We start from the raw sequence: 17,384 nt of genomic DNA, 5'->3' as shown, positions 1-17,384 counted from the left end.
TGTACATACATGTATGTACATGTACCGGTATGTAATTGAATTTTTGTTCAGAGGAAAGTACATGTATAGTACAGTCCAAATTAAAAATGTCAACAGGGGAATTTAATAGCTCGCACGAAGCAATATTCAATGCTTTAATGTAGTTTTATTTCCTTATGAATTTGTGATACATTTTGTATTTTTAATTTGTTAATTGTATGCTGTACGTGGGTGTATGTACTGTACAACAATCGATGGCATTGTATAAGGTTCTTAAATGCTCAACTCCATCGATGTAATTATACCTGAGAGAACCTGGTTAATTGCGAGGTATGCGGTATTTATGGTACATGTACAATGTCTGATGTAATGAGGGAAGTCATGCCTGATATATGGAGCAATGATAACTGTGTCCATCTTTCATCTTAATTGGAGGTAATTAAAGTCTCGAACGTCAGCAGTTTTGATGGACGTGAACAACCTGTTGAAATCCTAGCCAATAAAATTTACTAAGGAGTGATAATCCCTGCGGATATTTTACACAGATTTATATGTGGCAAAAGGTGATAATATTTACACATACATGTATAGAAACCGTAATCACGAAATTAAAATATACATATTACCTCTCACAATTAATCAGGTCCCAAAGTCGGCAGTCGCGAATGTCATTCGATTCTGTCATTAGTGTCCAAAAAATTGACTGCAAAAAACAGTGAGTAAAATCCAAATCGATGTACAACATGCTTTAAAAAAAGTGCAAAAAAGCACCACCAAACCGTCATCCTTTTACCACTGGGCCAATCACATTTTCTTCAAGTACGTTTCCGAAAACCGCAGTGTAAAATACCGATGGTGGCGATTTTGCAGCTTCCGTCATTCTCTCGCCGTGCCGTTTGTTTGACCTTTGATATCAATCCAGATACATGTAGTGCGCCTTCTTTTTCATTGGATATTCACGAGCCCCTCCACCATGCTCTGTGATTTTTTTCTTCGGACCAAGGTTTCTCGAAACAAAATTGGTCATTCTGAAGGACGTTCGAAAAAAAAATGACGTCCGAGACATAAAATATGATTCATGAAGAAAATGTAATGCTCAAAGTTGTTAATTTTAATTTAATTTTCAGCGGGGATATCTCCAAAATAAGTATCGCATGGAATTTTCAAGCACTACATGTGACAGCAATTTCGGCATTCTCATACATGTACATGTACATAACCTCATGCTTTTCTTGTCAAAATTTTCGAATGTCATCAAAATTCTGTCAAGTAGGACGTTCGCAATGAACATATTGTACTTATTATAAATTTTTGATGCAGCCAAACTTTTTGATGGTTGAAAGGTATAAGACCTGGCAGATACAATGAATGTTGGTATAGTGAGAGTGATTATAAACGGTAAGAGAATGAAGAGAGCCAAACTTTTCTCATCATTTTCCGTCAATGTTGTGCTTTTTTTTCATGGCTTACATGTATATCTTCTAAAGTTGTTTGTTAGGTGCTTTAAAATAGATCAGTCAAAAAATATACTGAATTCTCCTTGTTGAGAGAATTTTTGAAATCAAGTCCTCTGGTGTAAACACTTTGATGTAAAACTTTAAATAAATTCAACTCCATTTGATTTCTACTGATAGCCAGCCAAATGTCCACCAAACGTACACATTATGCCCTGTACATGTTATCATTTTTATAAATCTGAAGGTACTAATTTGTATTTTACATGAGCAAAGTCACGCTTTTAGAAGTTTTTGAAAATGACATCCAGAGTTGCATTTTGGTTCATTTTATGAAGAATATATGGTAAATGATATACATGTACATGTACCGTAAGGACAAATGCACTTGGAGACATTTGGTCCCACATACCCTTCAGTACGAACATATACATGTACTGTTCCTTAACAAGGGCATATGTACATGTTGGTACAAACAAAGCCACTTTTTCAAAGATTTTTAATTTTTTTACTGATGTACATGTACTGTATGTAGGTCGACAGGCAGGGGAGAAAAATGAAAAAGAAAAAAGTTCCGGTAGGTTATTAGTACATGTACATGTATATTCTTGTAGGACTACATGTACATGTATCATGTACATGTACATGTACGTGCAATACTTTTGGGTTCTTTATGCTTAACCAACAATTTTCACCTTTGTGCTCATGGATACTGTTACTGGGCTGGCTGTCTCAGTCTACTGGGGTATTATGTACCCCACATAACATGTACATGTACATGTACCGGTATGTAGCGGTCTGTGCATGATACCGGTACAGGTCTGTAAATAAAGCATCTAACTGTATGCTTTACTTGGACTGGTGGGCTTTAAAGGAACCAGGAAACAGAAATTTTTTTAAGTTTTACTAAAAACCCTTGAAATTGCTTCTTTGAATTTTAATTAACCCGAGTTTAAATTTTGGTTAATTGCAATTTTAAGCCATATTTTGATGCTTTTTTGGTTTTTTTGTGCTAATGCATATTTGCATATTCATGAGCAGATCCAAGGCACTAAATTTCAATTTTGCACTGATTTGTGCACAGAAAATTTCTAGATTTTTTAAACCACTGCTACCAGTATGGCAGATTTTATTTTCTTTGGCAATTTATTGCTATGTAAATATATGGCGATAATCCGGCAAAAATCCTTTACACAGAAATGTTCCCAGATAGCAAATTTGGGGTTCACAATTTGAACATGAAAACATGCAACCTGAACCATGTCTTCCTGGATTTACATCAAAGCAAAAGCGCCCTCACTTGTCCAAAATGATTGGTCAATTTGTAATGTTTCAAAAAGTGCACAGTTCAGTTCACATAACTCAAAAAAGATGTCAAACGGTCTTCATATATGGAAGAAGAGTACAGATACACAAAAAGAGATCCAAAGAAAAATTCATTTCCTGGTTCCTTTAAATGAAAATGAAGGGGTTGAGCAAGCAAAAAAATGTCAGTCCTTTCAGTGCCCTACAGAGACTACCCCTGGCAGCTTTTGTTATCTTTTCCCTGGCATGGGGCGCCGTCTGGAAGCAGAAGGCAAAGGCAGTATGAAACAATAATAGCAGGCCGGGAGGAAAGGTACCAAGAGAGAAAGAGTGTACACACAAGTACCGGTAGTCCTGCACTAAATGTCGCAGAGAGGTCATGCTTGGAATCGGCAATTGCCCACCTAAATATTGTTATTTCTGCCTGTGCATGCATCCACTTCACACTCGTTAAAAGTGGAGAAGTTTTCCGGTGAATTGAAAGCCAAACATGCAAAAGTGCCTCTATCAGCGTACTGTACAATATGATATTATAAGTGAATGTGAATGTCTGTACTTGCAGATACATGTACATGTATTTACATGGGTATAATTAAGTGATTGATAATTAGCAGATCAGGCCTATTTGCCCTTGCATTTGTGTACATGTTTGAATAAATATGTGAAGCATACATTTACGTACTGTACATGTACTAATCCCAGGTTGACCAGTCACATTAATTTTTATTGCTTGCAGTGACTGGTGGCCTTTAAAAAAGACAGTTTATTGTAGATGCAGGGTAATTTTTTGACTCTCATACCGGGTACATGACCTCTGGGATATTTTGTACTACGGTATTTCTTGTATGCATCTGTGACTTGATTAATTTAACAGGTACCGGTGCCATACTGTTCCTCTTTATTTTTACTTTTATACTTTGTACATGTACATGTACTTAATGGACTACATGTACATGTACTTAATGGACTACATGTACATGTACTTAATGGACTACATGTACATGTACTTAATGGACTACATGTACATGTACTTAATGGACTACATGTACATGTACTTAATGGACTACATGTACATGTACTTAATGGACTACATGTACATGTACTTAATGGACTACATGTACATGTACTTAATGGACTACATGTACATGTACTTAATGGACTACATGTACATGTATTCAGGAGAAAAATGTCCTTTCTTGTTTGACTGGTTAACTTCCCGCATACACGTACATGTAGGTTCATGCATGCAATGCATGGTGTGCTTGTCATCCAATCCTGTGATGGAGTGAGAACATCATACATGTAAAGGTTGATTATGTCCTTAGTCTACAGTGCAAACACACATGTACAAAAATGATAATGTTTGTTCTGCTCAAACATGAACATTATAATTTTTTCCATGAACGAGTACATGTACTGTACAGTGCATACATGTACATGTACATGCATGGATGTACATGTACATGTACGTGTCGTGTGTACCATGTACATGTATGTATGTATGTTCCTCCAGGTCTTGAGGACGCTTACACATGTTACATGTACATGTGCCAATTGGTACATGTACATGAACGTTTGAGGGACATGTTCGGCAGATTATCAAGTGCCAATTGATAACACTGCAAGTCCAACCTAGGGATTCTTCACAGTGTGGCATCTTCAAACTCATGCATGAATTTAACTTGACCAATTGGCCTTGATGGCAAATGATTATTAAATTCCATCAGGCAAAATACCACATGCAGTACATACTACATGTACATGTACGTATGTGTACGGGATGTACGGTATGCCAATACATGTTACATGTACATGTACAGTGTACATACACATGCCGGTGTTCGTCGATCTCACGAAGTGACAAAAACCTGGAAAAAATCTATATTTTTTCCAATCTGCACTTTTTGTAGCCAAAGTATTACAGCCAAATGTTGTTTACTTTCTTACTTATCGTAAACAAACATTTGAGACAAGCTCTGTCTCTACGTTTTTTGGTCTTACCAAGTACATGTAGGGATCAAATGATGATCGGATCGGACATCTGATCGGGCCAATGTTCAGCAACATTGGCAAAACGTTGGATGTGCAAAATTGAGTGCCGGTGTTAAATTGAAGAAAGGAACAAACCCTGCGCTCAGTTTTGGCAAATACAAAAAAATGTACATGTACACATGTACAAATGCCTTTTTTTATTTGAGCATGAATAAAAACAGTGTTTTTTTTCATTTGGTCAGTTGGTGAGATAAATGAACAGTTATACTGTACCACGGTTAAACCCGTGTAAAATATCTCCGAAAATTACATCTTTGTGATCAGTACCGCAACTCAATGCATGAACCACGGACTCGGCGGAGTCAAGGAGCAGTCAGTGTACATGTTTACCATTTCCACTGACCACCATGAAAAGAGTCTGGGAACTACATGTACACTGGGTGTGGCACCATGAGGTGTTGTGTAAGCAGTCTGAAGGTCACTCAAGGCGTGCGTGGCTACCTGGACACGACGCGCACCTCTGCCGTTGGCATGAAGAAGACACCAATGTGAGTGGCAAAGCCATGAGCCGAGCATGATGCACTGGTGCCATGTACATGTACTGTACACTTTGACCATGTTGACTTACCGGTAAAGGCTAGCCGTGATTCAGCCCGAGGTGCTTTGTGTCTATTCTGTAGGCACTGTACATGCACATGCACATGTATGTGTGCACTGCATGAGTTGGGTTTGAATACAACGGAGCAGCATTGCCACAGCTTTAAAAAGTTTTCAAGACCTTGAAAAATCGAGACCCATCTTCAAAAGAAATCCGAAAAATCCACAAATCTTGAAAAAGTTAAAAAATCAGACAAAAATGTAAATTTCATTTAGAGATTTAATTGCTGTCCAATATGTACATTAATGAGTTTACTGGTGCATGTATTTGTTTTAAATTTATTGATCTTAAAAATCGTCTGGATGCCATACTTCTATGTACATGTACATGTAGACATGGTAGAGCCACACGTCTTGCTCCAAGCACGAGCTACATGTAATGATCACTAGGCTACATTGTATGTGTACAGTATCCAAGTTGTGACATGTTTAAATCTATACAGTCCGGTACGTGTCAGTCCATGCAGCATAATGGCACCAGTTTACTGTACAGCTTACTGCATAACATTTCTGCGTGAACAGAAATTTAACCAGTATACACATGTACCGGTATTTTGTTATTTTTACAAAGGGTTATGTGATAATTTACATAGGCTTGAAAAATGTTGAAAATTTTAGACCCTGATTTTGAAAAACAAAATTATCCAGTGGTTACAATGCAACAGAGCACCATCGGTATCGCGTGAGGAGCTACATGTACTGTATGTGATGTACAATTCTCTCAACTCAGTGACGATAAAGGCAAAAAACTAATCTTGTTACTTGTAAAGTCTAAACTGATATTTTAAATTTTAAGGGAGTGTACTTGTTGTTACAGGTATGAGCAGGCTTGCATCAAAACCGCTACGGGGGCATTTATGAATGTTGATGATGCTTGGATGGGATAATTTTTTTTTTCTGTTTTCAAAATTATTTAAAAATTCATACATGTACCTTCATTTACTGGACACTTACACCCACGCGAAGGACTGTCTGGGTTCTACTCTAATCTGACAGACAACATCTATTGACACTGGAGTACATGTACCGTACTTGCAGCCAGGCCTGCTGCCTTGTAAAAAGAGCCCAGATTGTGCAGTGTTGCGTATTTTTCTTTTGTTCGCGAACCTGGCACAGTGCGCTGCTGACCTCTTTCAATAGGGGCCAGATTAGCGTGCAGCGGTGCTGTGTGGCTCATCGCTGCCGTAGACGTGGTGGAGCACTTTTATCCCCGGTGGTAATCCGCTCGCTCTAAATGCCCCGAACCCTGTTATACTATTTCAAAACAAGGCTGGATTATATCCATTATTTAGAGTGAAAAAATTTTGGTAATGCCCAGCAACGTGGTCTTTTGTTACGAGTACGGTCTTTTGTTACAAGGCCCAGTTCCCTTTGTCCGTTTTCGGAGACCCCAGCCACGTGTATAAAGAACATGTGTCCGGTACCAGCAACCCCAGCAGCAAGTGGTTAAGGTTGCATTTTCAGTTATTGTCAGTAAAAACATTGGACTGGATCGGACATCAGCCAATCAGTTAAAACCTACGGTCGGTTAATCCCTATCACCAAGGGACAAAAATGCCCTCGGTACCAGAGCAAAAATAGACACTATAAACAGCTCTGGTCAAGATGCGAGTGTGTGCATGCCTGCGAACGATATTGAACACGAACACCTGGGCATGTGTTGAACTTGAATGTACCGATAGCAAAATGTAACAATTTTTTGGGTCCACTTACATGTGTAAGTGACGAAAGTGACAAAACTGCAACGCAATGGGGGAAAAGTAAGACCTCCAGGTTTTACAATCTTACGAAGTTTTAACAAGCTACATGTGTGTTAATGAATCACTGTTTAATAAAAAGTGTGGGTTAGCATTTTTCAAACCTTTCTTTGCGTGACAATGCAAAAAATTTCCCAGTTCGTAAAACAAAAGTGGTTGAAAATGTGGATTACATGTAAATACATGTAGGTCATATTTTAAAACATTTTTTTGTCAGTTTTGCACAATAAGGTTTTTTGCCCCTTTGTGAGATCGACAGTATCAAGGTACATACACTGTACATGTACATGTACCGCTAGGTAGTGGTTTGCCAACCTGTACAGGTGTACAGCACTGTAGTGAATGGGACGACTTTGATTTTTTTAGGCCAAGAAAAAATAAAGTTAGGGTGGGTATGTTGGCTCTGAATTTTATCATCCAAATATATTTGGGGTGGGGGAACCACAGTCAGTAAGTTGTTTACCTGCATTCATTTACTGGTGCGTACTTCTAATAACAAGAGACATTGCCAGGTTCACATTTTCAAGTCAGCTATGCCCCATCCTGATTAATAAGCCAGTAACAAGTGTTTAATCAATTGGAAACAATACAAACCAATAGCAACTCAGATCTGTACCGGTAGCAACAGGTACATGTACATGTACACTTCAAAACTCTAACCGTGGAGGATTGCCTGTTAAGGTGGTGCCACGTCGTGTCTTTGCGGCAAACCAGGCATAAGAGTGCTCACAAGAGTTTCCTCTTTATCTTTTGTTCAATCTTTTCATCGTAACCCTTCAGGTGGCCCGGGCTCCAAGAAGGGACGCATCGTGGATGACCTCATCCACATGTACGGCTTCAGGGCCCTCATCGCTGAGGATCTCATCTTGAAGGAGCTGCCCAAGAAGGTGCAGAACGTGATGGCCATTGAGAGCACCAGGGGACTTGCCGAGATGCTCAAGGTACAGGCGAGACCAAAAGTGATGTTAAAAACCCAAACCATGCTGAATTCAAAAGGATCCAACTACATACATGTACGGGTACCGCTACATGTTCATGTGTGTGAGCAGTTAACTCCTTGGATTTTTATTGCCTAAAACCTGGGCCCAATTTCATGGCGCCGCTTACTGCAAGCGAAAAATCGGCGCTTACTGTAGCAGAAAATTCTGTGTTTAGGACGAACGCATTTCACAGGTTAGCGAGGACTTTTGGCTTGTGCGCATGTGTACATGTACATCACATAACTAAGGATTACAAGTGTGCTTAACTGGTTAGCGCAGAATTTTTCTGTTAGTGCAGAATGGAAATCGCACATGTTAAGTGCAGAATTCTGCGGAAAGCAGTGCCACGAAATTGGGCCCTGTTGGATAGGGTATAGTACCTGTACATACATGTACACTGAAAGCAGTTCAGTAATGATGAAACATATTGTTTGTACCATGCAAGTAGCTTGGCTTCAAGCAAGGTACATGTAGGTTGATGTACCAGTACTGGCTCTGTCCTTGCCTTCCACCTCTGCGACCCGGGTTCGAATCCCACCTACATGTAGGTCAGCATGTGGATTGGGTTTTCTGTCCCTGCCTGATCCCGCCGGGGGTTTTGCCTGGAATATGGTATGTTGGTACTGTATGTGCTGTTGTGTACGGTCGGTATATTTTGCTGGATTCAGTGAGCAACAGAAAAATTAAGGCACAGTTGTGTGCTATTATTAGCTGGAAACCAGTAGGTGGAGCAAAAAAAAATTAGGGTGGGGGATATAACCTTCTTGGCCTTTCTTTGTTGTTAGGCTACATTTTGAAGTTCTTTATACGCTTTCTGAAGGACAGAAAATGAAAAAGACCCAAAAATCACCTTTCCCTCATGAGGCAATCAGGCTCCTTTTGGGGAGGAGTGGCCCTCATTGGCCCTCCCTGGACATGCTGGATCCCACTAAATTAGGGTTAAAATAACCTCTTCATTGTCAGCTGGGGTCCACATCTGTTGCTTGCTGCATAGAACTGTTGCTGAATATTTGTCCCACAAGACCAGGGATGTGTTATTACAACACCTAACCAGAAGCATGTTTTGTGACATCAGAGCACAAGTTGAAGCTGGTGCAAAGAAACACAGAACCAGAAGTATCATCTACATGTACAATGTATGTACCTTTTTAGAGGAGCAGGTGTCCTTTCAGATGACAATGATTGATGATTGTCAAATCTGGAAAATTTGTAGATCGTGTTTACATGTAACATATCTAAGGCCGTTTTCCAGTACTCAACTTCATCTCCGTCTGGGGCTTCTTTCCAAAAACCGTTCCTCGATTGTGGGCCTGAAGTGTTAAAATTACCTTGGATTACTGTAATTTTTGGCTTTCTTGCATCTTATTTGATGTTCTGTGGCACTATTAGACTGATTACTGCGCTTACAGCTTCAAAGTCAGCTAGTAAAAAACCAGTTGATGCCTGAGACAGAGCCGGAGTTGAGTATTGGAAATGGCCTAACACTAACAGGCTAAAAGAGGCAAATTGTAAGGTACCGTACAGTACCGGTAGCAGAGGGCATTGCTTATAGTGTCATCTTCACTCAATATTTGACATTTTTTCCACCACCTCTGCTCTCCTTTCACATTCGAGAAGAAAGTATTAACTTGGATTCACCACTTGTAATAACTAAGTTGGCGAAAATACGCCAAACCTCTGACCACATCAGAAACAGGCAAGTATCGTGGTCAGATTTGCTAAAAAACATTCTGGAAAAATACCAATTTTAAGCTTGTAATCTACGGTACATGTAAGCAGAAGATATAAATTGTATGCTGGCGGTCATGGCGGTAGGTTCTTCTCTTATACTGGCATACTGGTACCCTGGAACATGTACATGTACGTGTAGTTTCATACATTTGTACACCTACTGTGTTGTGGGCTGAAAAGTGTTCAAAAATTCACAAGCTTGATGGGATGGCTTAAACCCAAGACTTCCTGCTTACATGTAGTAGGCAATTCTAAGGAAATGTCACTCTGACAAATTTTCTGATTGTTTATATTGGCAATGCATTTGAAGATCAGCCACAGATTACAGAAAAATTCAACTTTATATTTTACCGTAGGTTTGACCCAAAATTATCAAACAACTATAGTTACTAGTACATGTACATGTAATTGGCTAAAAAAGCAAATTCTGAATTAACTGCCATTTGAATGATATTTCACCAGCTGGTATGAAATGTACATGTATTATGATAATTTTCTAGTGCATGTACATGTATCCAAATCCTTGAGCAAAAGCCGTTCTTTTACCGGAATGCCCAGCATTTCAAAATTGAAACGAAAAAATATAGCCTTCAACTCAAAATCCTACTGTTTGTAAATTTACTGAAATGTGTCAGTTTGATACCGAAATATCAAAAACGTAGCCATCTGTTGGAAATAAGTTTGATCCAATTTCTTTTTCTAGTCATCCTGTCATCAGTGAGTGAACAGTAACAGCACTGTATGAAAAAAAAAAATACGTGTAAATTTTGTCTGTTATTATTGAAATTAATAACAGTACAGTACATGTTTGTACATACATGTTCATGTAGATGTACATGTATGGTTGCCGGTAAATTTTAGACAATAATATCTTGTTAACGCGACAGACGTCAGCCACAGACTTGCTTGGAATGCTTATAGCAAGAAGGGGAAGATGGAAGTAATGACCAAAGCTGACACGGATTAATGTGTCTCAATTTCAAAGAGCTGCTTTTAGCAAATGAAATACTCTGAGTAAATTGCCCAAACAATACTGGATGAGAAGTCACTTGAGACCCATGAGGATTTGTTGTGTCCACAACTACGTACATGTACAGTGTGGGTACTGTACGTGTATTAAAGTTGAAAGGGCTTACATGTACGTTCGTATTGTACATGTGTACACATACTCGTAGTGTACATGTTTACACAAGTTCCTCACAAAACAAAATCTGTATAGCAGGCTACATGTACATGTACCGTATGTATCTGCACTCAAAAGATGTCCTAGTGCAGAATGGGTGGTGTTTTTTGCTTGAGTGGTTTACAATCCGCTTAAATTTGATTTGCAAGCTTCACTGTAAGTCCCAATATATGCCCAGCATACATATGTACATGTACAGTATACACGAACATGTACCGGGTACTTACATGTACATTTGTAGGTACCCGGTACATGCATGTGAAAACAAACTTGTAGAATGTCATGGTACATGTACATGTCCCGTTACACGAATTTTTAAATGCCAAAAGTAAATTACATACACTGTACAAGCATAATGTGTAATGTACCGGTACAGTTTCGTTTTGTTTTTTTATTCAAAGATGTTGAGTGTGTTTACTCGAAATCAGATTGCTCAAGTCGAAAACCAACTGTTATAAAACTAAATGTTTAAAGAAACTTCTGTAATCAAGCCATACATGTACATGTATGCACATGTATACGCGCATTTAGTGTATATGACCTGCCCTCATTCTAGAGAACTCTCAGTTTATAATTGTTGGTAGACATCCCTTTCAATGGCATACAGTCAGTATGTGCCGTTATATACATGTATACGTCATGTACATGTACGTATGGGGAGGCATGTGGCCTAGTGGTTAGGGTTTGTAGTTTGTGATCATTGGGTCAGGGGTTCGAATCCAGCTGGTGGCAGCATGTTGTGATCCTGGGCAAGTCACTTTACCCCGACATGTATGTGCCTCTCTCCACTCAGAAGTAAATGGGTATACATGTAGTACGCGTGCCTGTGAGGGCAGATATGGTAGTTCAGCTGTTTGCGCCAAAATGGCAGCACCAGGCTAGTACATGCATACACTCCCCAGGGAGCTGAGATGGTTTCAGGAATGTTGTTCAGATGATGTGTGAGCCCAATGTGCAGGGAAAATGATAATAATGGTTTGTTAGATAGATGGCGCTTTACAGATGCTTGTTATTATTATTATTACATGTACAGTGTACATGTACATGTACTGTACAATATACAGTGCATACATGTACTGTACATGCACAGTCATGACAGTGTATTATATATGTACATGTATGTACCGGTAATTCAGTTATCCTGAACATGCTGAATAGACCATTGCTCGAATGCAGGAAATGCATATCGTATAGTGTACACGTATGTGATCTACATGAATGTACGGTACAGTACCAGTACACATCGTGGAGAGTTGTGTAAAATTTTATAATAAATGTTTGTTGTGCATCCATTGAAATAACTGATTGGCCGGGCATTTCTTCGGCTGTGAAATGTTTCTTAGGCTATGAAATTGGTTGCCTCATGTTGAGAATAAACGTACAGTATGTACATGTACATATTATTATATATATATTTCTGGTACTGACACTAAGGATTCCTCAAAAGCTCCCTAGGCACTGTACATGTAGCTCGCGAGCCTGAAGAAACCTGTAGAGAGGAGACAACGAGAAGCAGTTACAGTTTTAGACATGTTAGAGGTGGGAGGAAAACCCCAGGGGAATATTCTGGGTAAAACCCACGGAATCAGGTAGGGACTGAAAACCCAATCCACATGTGGACCAGGCCGGGATTCGAACCCCGGGCCGCAGAGGTGGAAGGCGACGAAAGAACCACCACGCCAACCTGACGTGTACATGTACTGGTACTAGTACGATATATGCACATGTAATATATATGTACCTGTACATCACAAATCTCAGTGTGCATGTGACCGTGATGACTGGGTTGATGATTGTTACACATGTCATTAATGAACCGTTGCCATTTCTATGCATGTATGTACATGCAAATGTACAGTATGTATTTGTACTCTTTATCAACCATCATCTCCATGATACATGTACATGTATGTACATACCTGTACACTACATGTACATGTATATCAATCGTCATCTCCATGCTGCATGTAAAACATATGTACACTGTACCGTATATTTTACATGTGCAGTTGTACCGGTACTTTGGTTTGTTTTATGTAATTTAATGTACATGTATTTTTAGTATTTACCGGTATATATTTTATTAAAAAATCCCTGTAATTACAGTGTAATAGGCTGGCAACCGCTGTTGGTGATTTAAATAAATAAATAAATAAAATAAATAAACAACAAAAGTACATGTACATGAATACATGGTGTATGGTAAGAACAGTTTACTCGTACCGGTATGTACCGTACCGTACCGTAATGTGAATTTATCCAGGGCTTTGGCAAATGGTCGAAGTTACATGTACAGTATTCGAGCAAACAACACACCTAAGTATTCCAATTTATTTTGGGATTCATACATGTGTATTCAGAAGTACATGTACATGTACTGTACATGTACTGTACATGCACACGTAAAGTACTACCGGTAGTACAGGCCCGTATACAAGTACAAAATGCAAAAGTTACAAAAATGGGGAAAATTCAATTGTTGTGTTGAAGACTATTTTTACCAGTTGGAAGGCAGGTGAGTGATATGCCCAACAGCAAGGCCAAAGAATGACTGGCTGCATGGGCTTCCATTTGCTGGTTGACTCTTAACTGCTTCAAGCCATTGTTGAGGGCTAAATTTAGCACCCATTTAAGCTCAGTTTCGTGCACAGCATTACATATCCCTTTACCGTATCCGCCCCGAGTTGAAGTGCCCCTCCCCCCAAGTGGCAAAAAACAAAAAAGGTTGTAAGTTTTCCAAGTGGGGCTCTTGCAAGACCATACTTTAAGGAATACATTGTAAATTTGTTACGTGTAATAAGCGTGCTCTGCGTCAAACGCTCCATTGATCTCCATTATTGATGCACCCGTATGCGGTGAGTATCCAAAAAACACGCCATCTTTTGTTCCGCTCGGAGCAGATACCGGTACATGTACTAGTACACACATGTGTATGTACATGTACCCTACCGGTACCTTAAGTGAGACAAATGGACATTTTCTGTACATAACATATTCATGTATTTGAATTGACCCTACCCTAAATTTCAAGCCTATTTGTTTCTCGTTGATTCTAATCCTGACCAGTGATCTGACGTTGGCTCACTGAGGAACAAACAGGCCCTTAGTCTGCGACAAGTGGCTCTACCATAGTTCAGAAGGCAATTAAGTTCAAATCAAGCATGACTTTTTTATCAGCAGAGTGTATACATACATGTACACACAGGCACATTGTACCTTACCAGTACAAACGCTATGTGCAAACAGGCTCGTCAAGAGGCCTCTGAAGACACTTGCTGCTTCAGTGGACAAGGTTAATTATCAACAGGAGAATAGTTTGCCTTTACCAGTTTACTGTTTCGCATCAGATTAGAAAGACTCATAAAGATTTTTTTTTAAAATCCGACAAGTTACACATGTACATGTATGTTAGTGTTGCATATTGTACCGGCGAAGGGAGTGTTTTGACCTTGTGAATGAGGTTGTACAGAGAGGCACACGCAGTCCATCATTTGCACCGATCGGATCCATGAAGTAATTGACAAGATGGGTGCATTGGTTTCTGGAGGTGTAAATGGGACTAAACTCCCTGTGAAACTGATCTGTCTGACAAGATGTCATTGTCATGTTGAAGAAAACACTAAGAGAATGCCATCACAGGTGTTTCATTTAAAGGCTCATTTTGAAAAATTGTTATTTTTAGAAGTGCGTGCAATTGCCTCGAGAGGACACATACCGGGTTACATGTACCTTTAGCATACTGTACATGTACATTGTACCAGTACAGGTAATTTGTCTTCGTAGTGCATGACATCACACACTGTACATGTATGTACAATGTATATGTTCATGTACACTGTACATGTACTGTACTGGTACTACTGTAGCTGCATTCCACTGAATGCATGAAAGTGTCCCAGAAACCTGAATTCACATGCAGTTTGAAAGCATGATTCAGTAACCATGATAACTTTTGATCTGAAATTGAAATCCTTTTTCTTGTAGTACGGGTACGGTACGTACAGTATGTATATAGTATTCACTGAGCTGGAAGATTCAAGTTTGTTCTTGGCACCCTTTTTCAGTTTTTGAGTAATTTGTGTTGTCTCAAAAGAACATTTACATACATGTACATTTACATGTATAATGCACTAAGAACAAATGATGGACTGTACAGTGTACATACCGGTACATGTACCTGTGCATGTACCGCTATAGCCGGTTAACGACGGATTTTCTTACCCAGCCCCACCTGGTGAATTTTTCAACCTTGCAATTGCGCTTTGACCCAACAAAGCAGGGCGCGCATTAATACATGCACATCAACTGTGGGAATGAAAAGGAGAGTTCTTAAATGAAGAAAAATCAAAAGACGGGAACCAGGACACTAAAACATACGTGCAAAGGACAATTAAGGAACTACATGTAATTTGGAGTAACATTTAATTATTAACTTAAATCAGCAAAGCAGTAAATTAAAACAAAGTAAATCTAGTGGTTTGCAGCAACTTAAACTTCTCATGCAAGAACACCATGAATTTGGACAGTCAAAAGCATAAAAGGAAATTATTTACATTAGCACAGCCAAGCACAATTAATTACAATGAAAATTAGCAAGCCGGCAAAAACATTTTAATACGCAAAGAGGCAAATTATATTCGGCCGAGTATAATTACCTTAAGGAGCCAACACAAGAAAGGAAGAAAATTAGGCCCCGCCCAGTCAGTGCCATGGCTAAAAGAGCGCGGTCGTCGGGCCAAGCACCTCCGCACTCCGCACCAGAACAGCCCAGTTCAGACAGGCAGGTAAGTGTCGATCCCCGAGATTCGGCTTCCACATGGAGCCACGACACTCCAGGGTCCACGGTCCCTCAGCGGAGTCCCCCTTGGCCACGGTCCAGCAGTAACGAGGCATAGACAAGGAGTTGCTGACCCAACGTTGGCTATTTCGGAACGCACATGCTAAAAGCACATAGGCACTGACTGAGAGTGAAATCAATGACTACGGAGTCTTTTATAGGTTTTTGGAACATGCGTAAATTCCACACGTACCTTTTCAGGGAGACACAAAAGGATTTGGATCAACTGGGATCATAACAGGTTGTTACCTAAAAGTTTCTTCTCTTCTGATAAGCAATAAACCACATGAAACATTGCACCTTCGTGGGGCAAAACTTTCATGTCGTGTGATCTACATCATCATTTTACAGCGCATTACGTACATGTACATGCAGTTGGGGCGTGTTTTCACTTGGGCTTTCCTAGGTGTGCAGCCACATGACCTTTCCTTCTACGTGTACTTTCACATTGCAGCTGCAGAGTCAGTGATTGGACTGCCTGCGAGCAGGCTACAATTGAGCCCCCCAATTGCAATCAGACTGGCTTAAAAGCCAGGATATGTCATCGTTTCGCATTGGTTTGGTTTATGCAGCATGCATCTACATGTACATACATACATGCCCTGTGTGAAAAGACTGAATTGCGCTAGGCAAATCCGGCCGGCCTACTGTAAGTTGCATGTGCAGCGCCTTGTGATTGGTTCTTTTCATTGATTCATCTGTGATGTTTTGTAATTTGTCATTAAATGGACTCAACAAATATTTTACTCAAATTTATTTGAACAATTTATCAGCAAGTAAGCAAAGGAAAAGAGTGCTTGCATTTCTGGAATGCTGTGTTGACATTTACAAGGGCAGTTTCAGGTAGTAAAATCTACAACGTACAGACATACATGTAGAACGGGGTACCGGTACCGGGTACCTGCATGTACCGTACCTGTAATCAGCAGTCGGGTTGTCATGGTTGTGGGTACTCAGGGACTCTGCACGGCCCCACACACTGTATGTGGTGAACAGTTCATTACAGCATTAAATTTGACATCTAGTGTACATAGCAATTAGTACACATAATGTAGGCCCACATGTATGTCTCAGAAATCATGCTGACCTGTACGTGTACAGTAGTGTGGCGGGCATCCCCAGGCCTACCCTGAGTTGATGGGATCAAACCAAGCACTATTAGTGGCAGAGTCGATCTTCCCAACCCAAGGCTTTTCCCCAGACGAGAGACCACACAGAGCGACCTCAAGGCAAAGGGTGCGGGACCGTTTTGGAGGAAATATACCGCCGATTGTGACCGAGTGTTAATTAGTCTCTGTTAAATTACACAATCAACCTGTAAAGAAAGTAATCCTTGACAGAAGAACTGTCGGTACAGGACGTTCAATTTATTCAACAATAATCAACACAAATCAACAAATGAAATGTACAGTGAAGTGATTGGGAGATTGGTTTGGTTGCCTGTGCATTTACTTACTTGGATTGAGCACTAATTTAGCGTAGGGCCCCAGCAGCAATACGCCAATGCAT

At 39.8% G+C, this 17,384-nt stretch overlaps 1 protein-coding gene across 1 annotated transcript in view; it reads left to right on the top strand.

Moving 5' to 3' along the window:
* LOC110987478 (uncharacterized) overlaps positions 1-17,384 on the top strand; it is a 44,572-nt gene that overhangs the window by 3,265 nt on the left and 23,923 nt on the right. Inside the window, exon 2 of the mRNA XM_022250232.2 lies at positions 7,925-8,085. Coding sequence (XP_022105924.1) covers positions 7,925-8,085 — 161 coding nt within the window. The remainder of the gene's footprint in view (positions 1-7,924; positions 8,086-17,384) is intronic.

This window comes from Acanthaster planci, linkage group LG21 (assembly GCF_054643075.1).
Source record: "Acanthaster planci isolate LZ-2023a linkage group LG21, COTS_SCS, whole genome shotgun sequence".
NCBI lineage: Eukaryota > Metazoa > Echinodermata > Asteroidea > Valvatida > Acanthasteridae > Acanthaster > Acanthaster planci.
The sequence above is the reverse complement of the archived record's forward strand: the minus strand, read 5'-3'. Positions and strand labels throughout refer to the sequence as shown.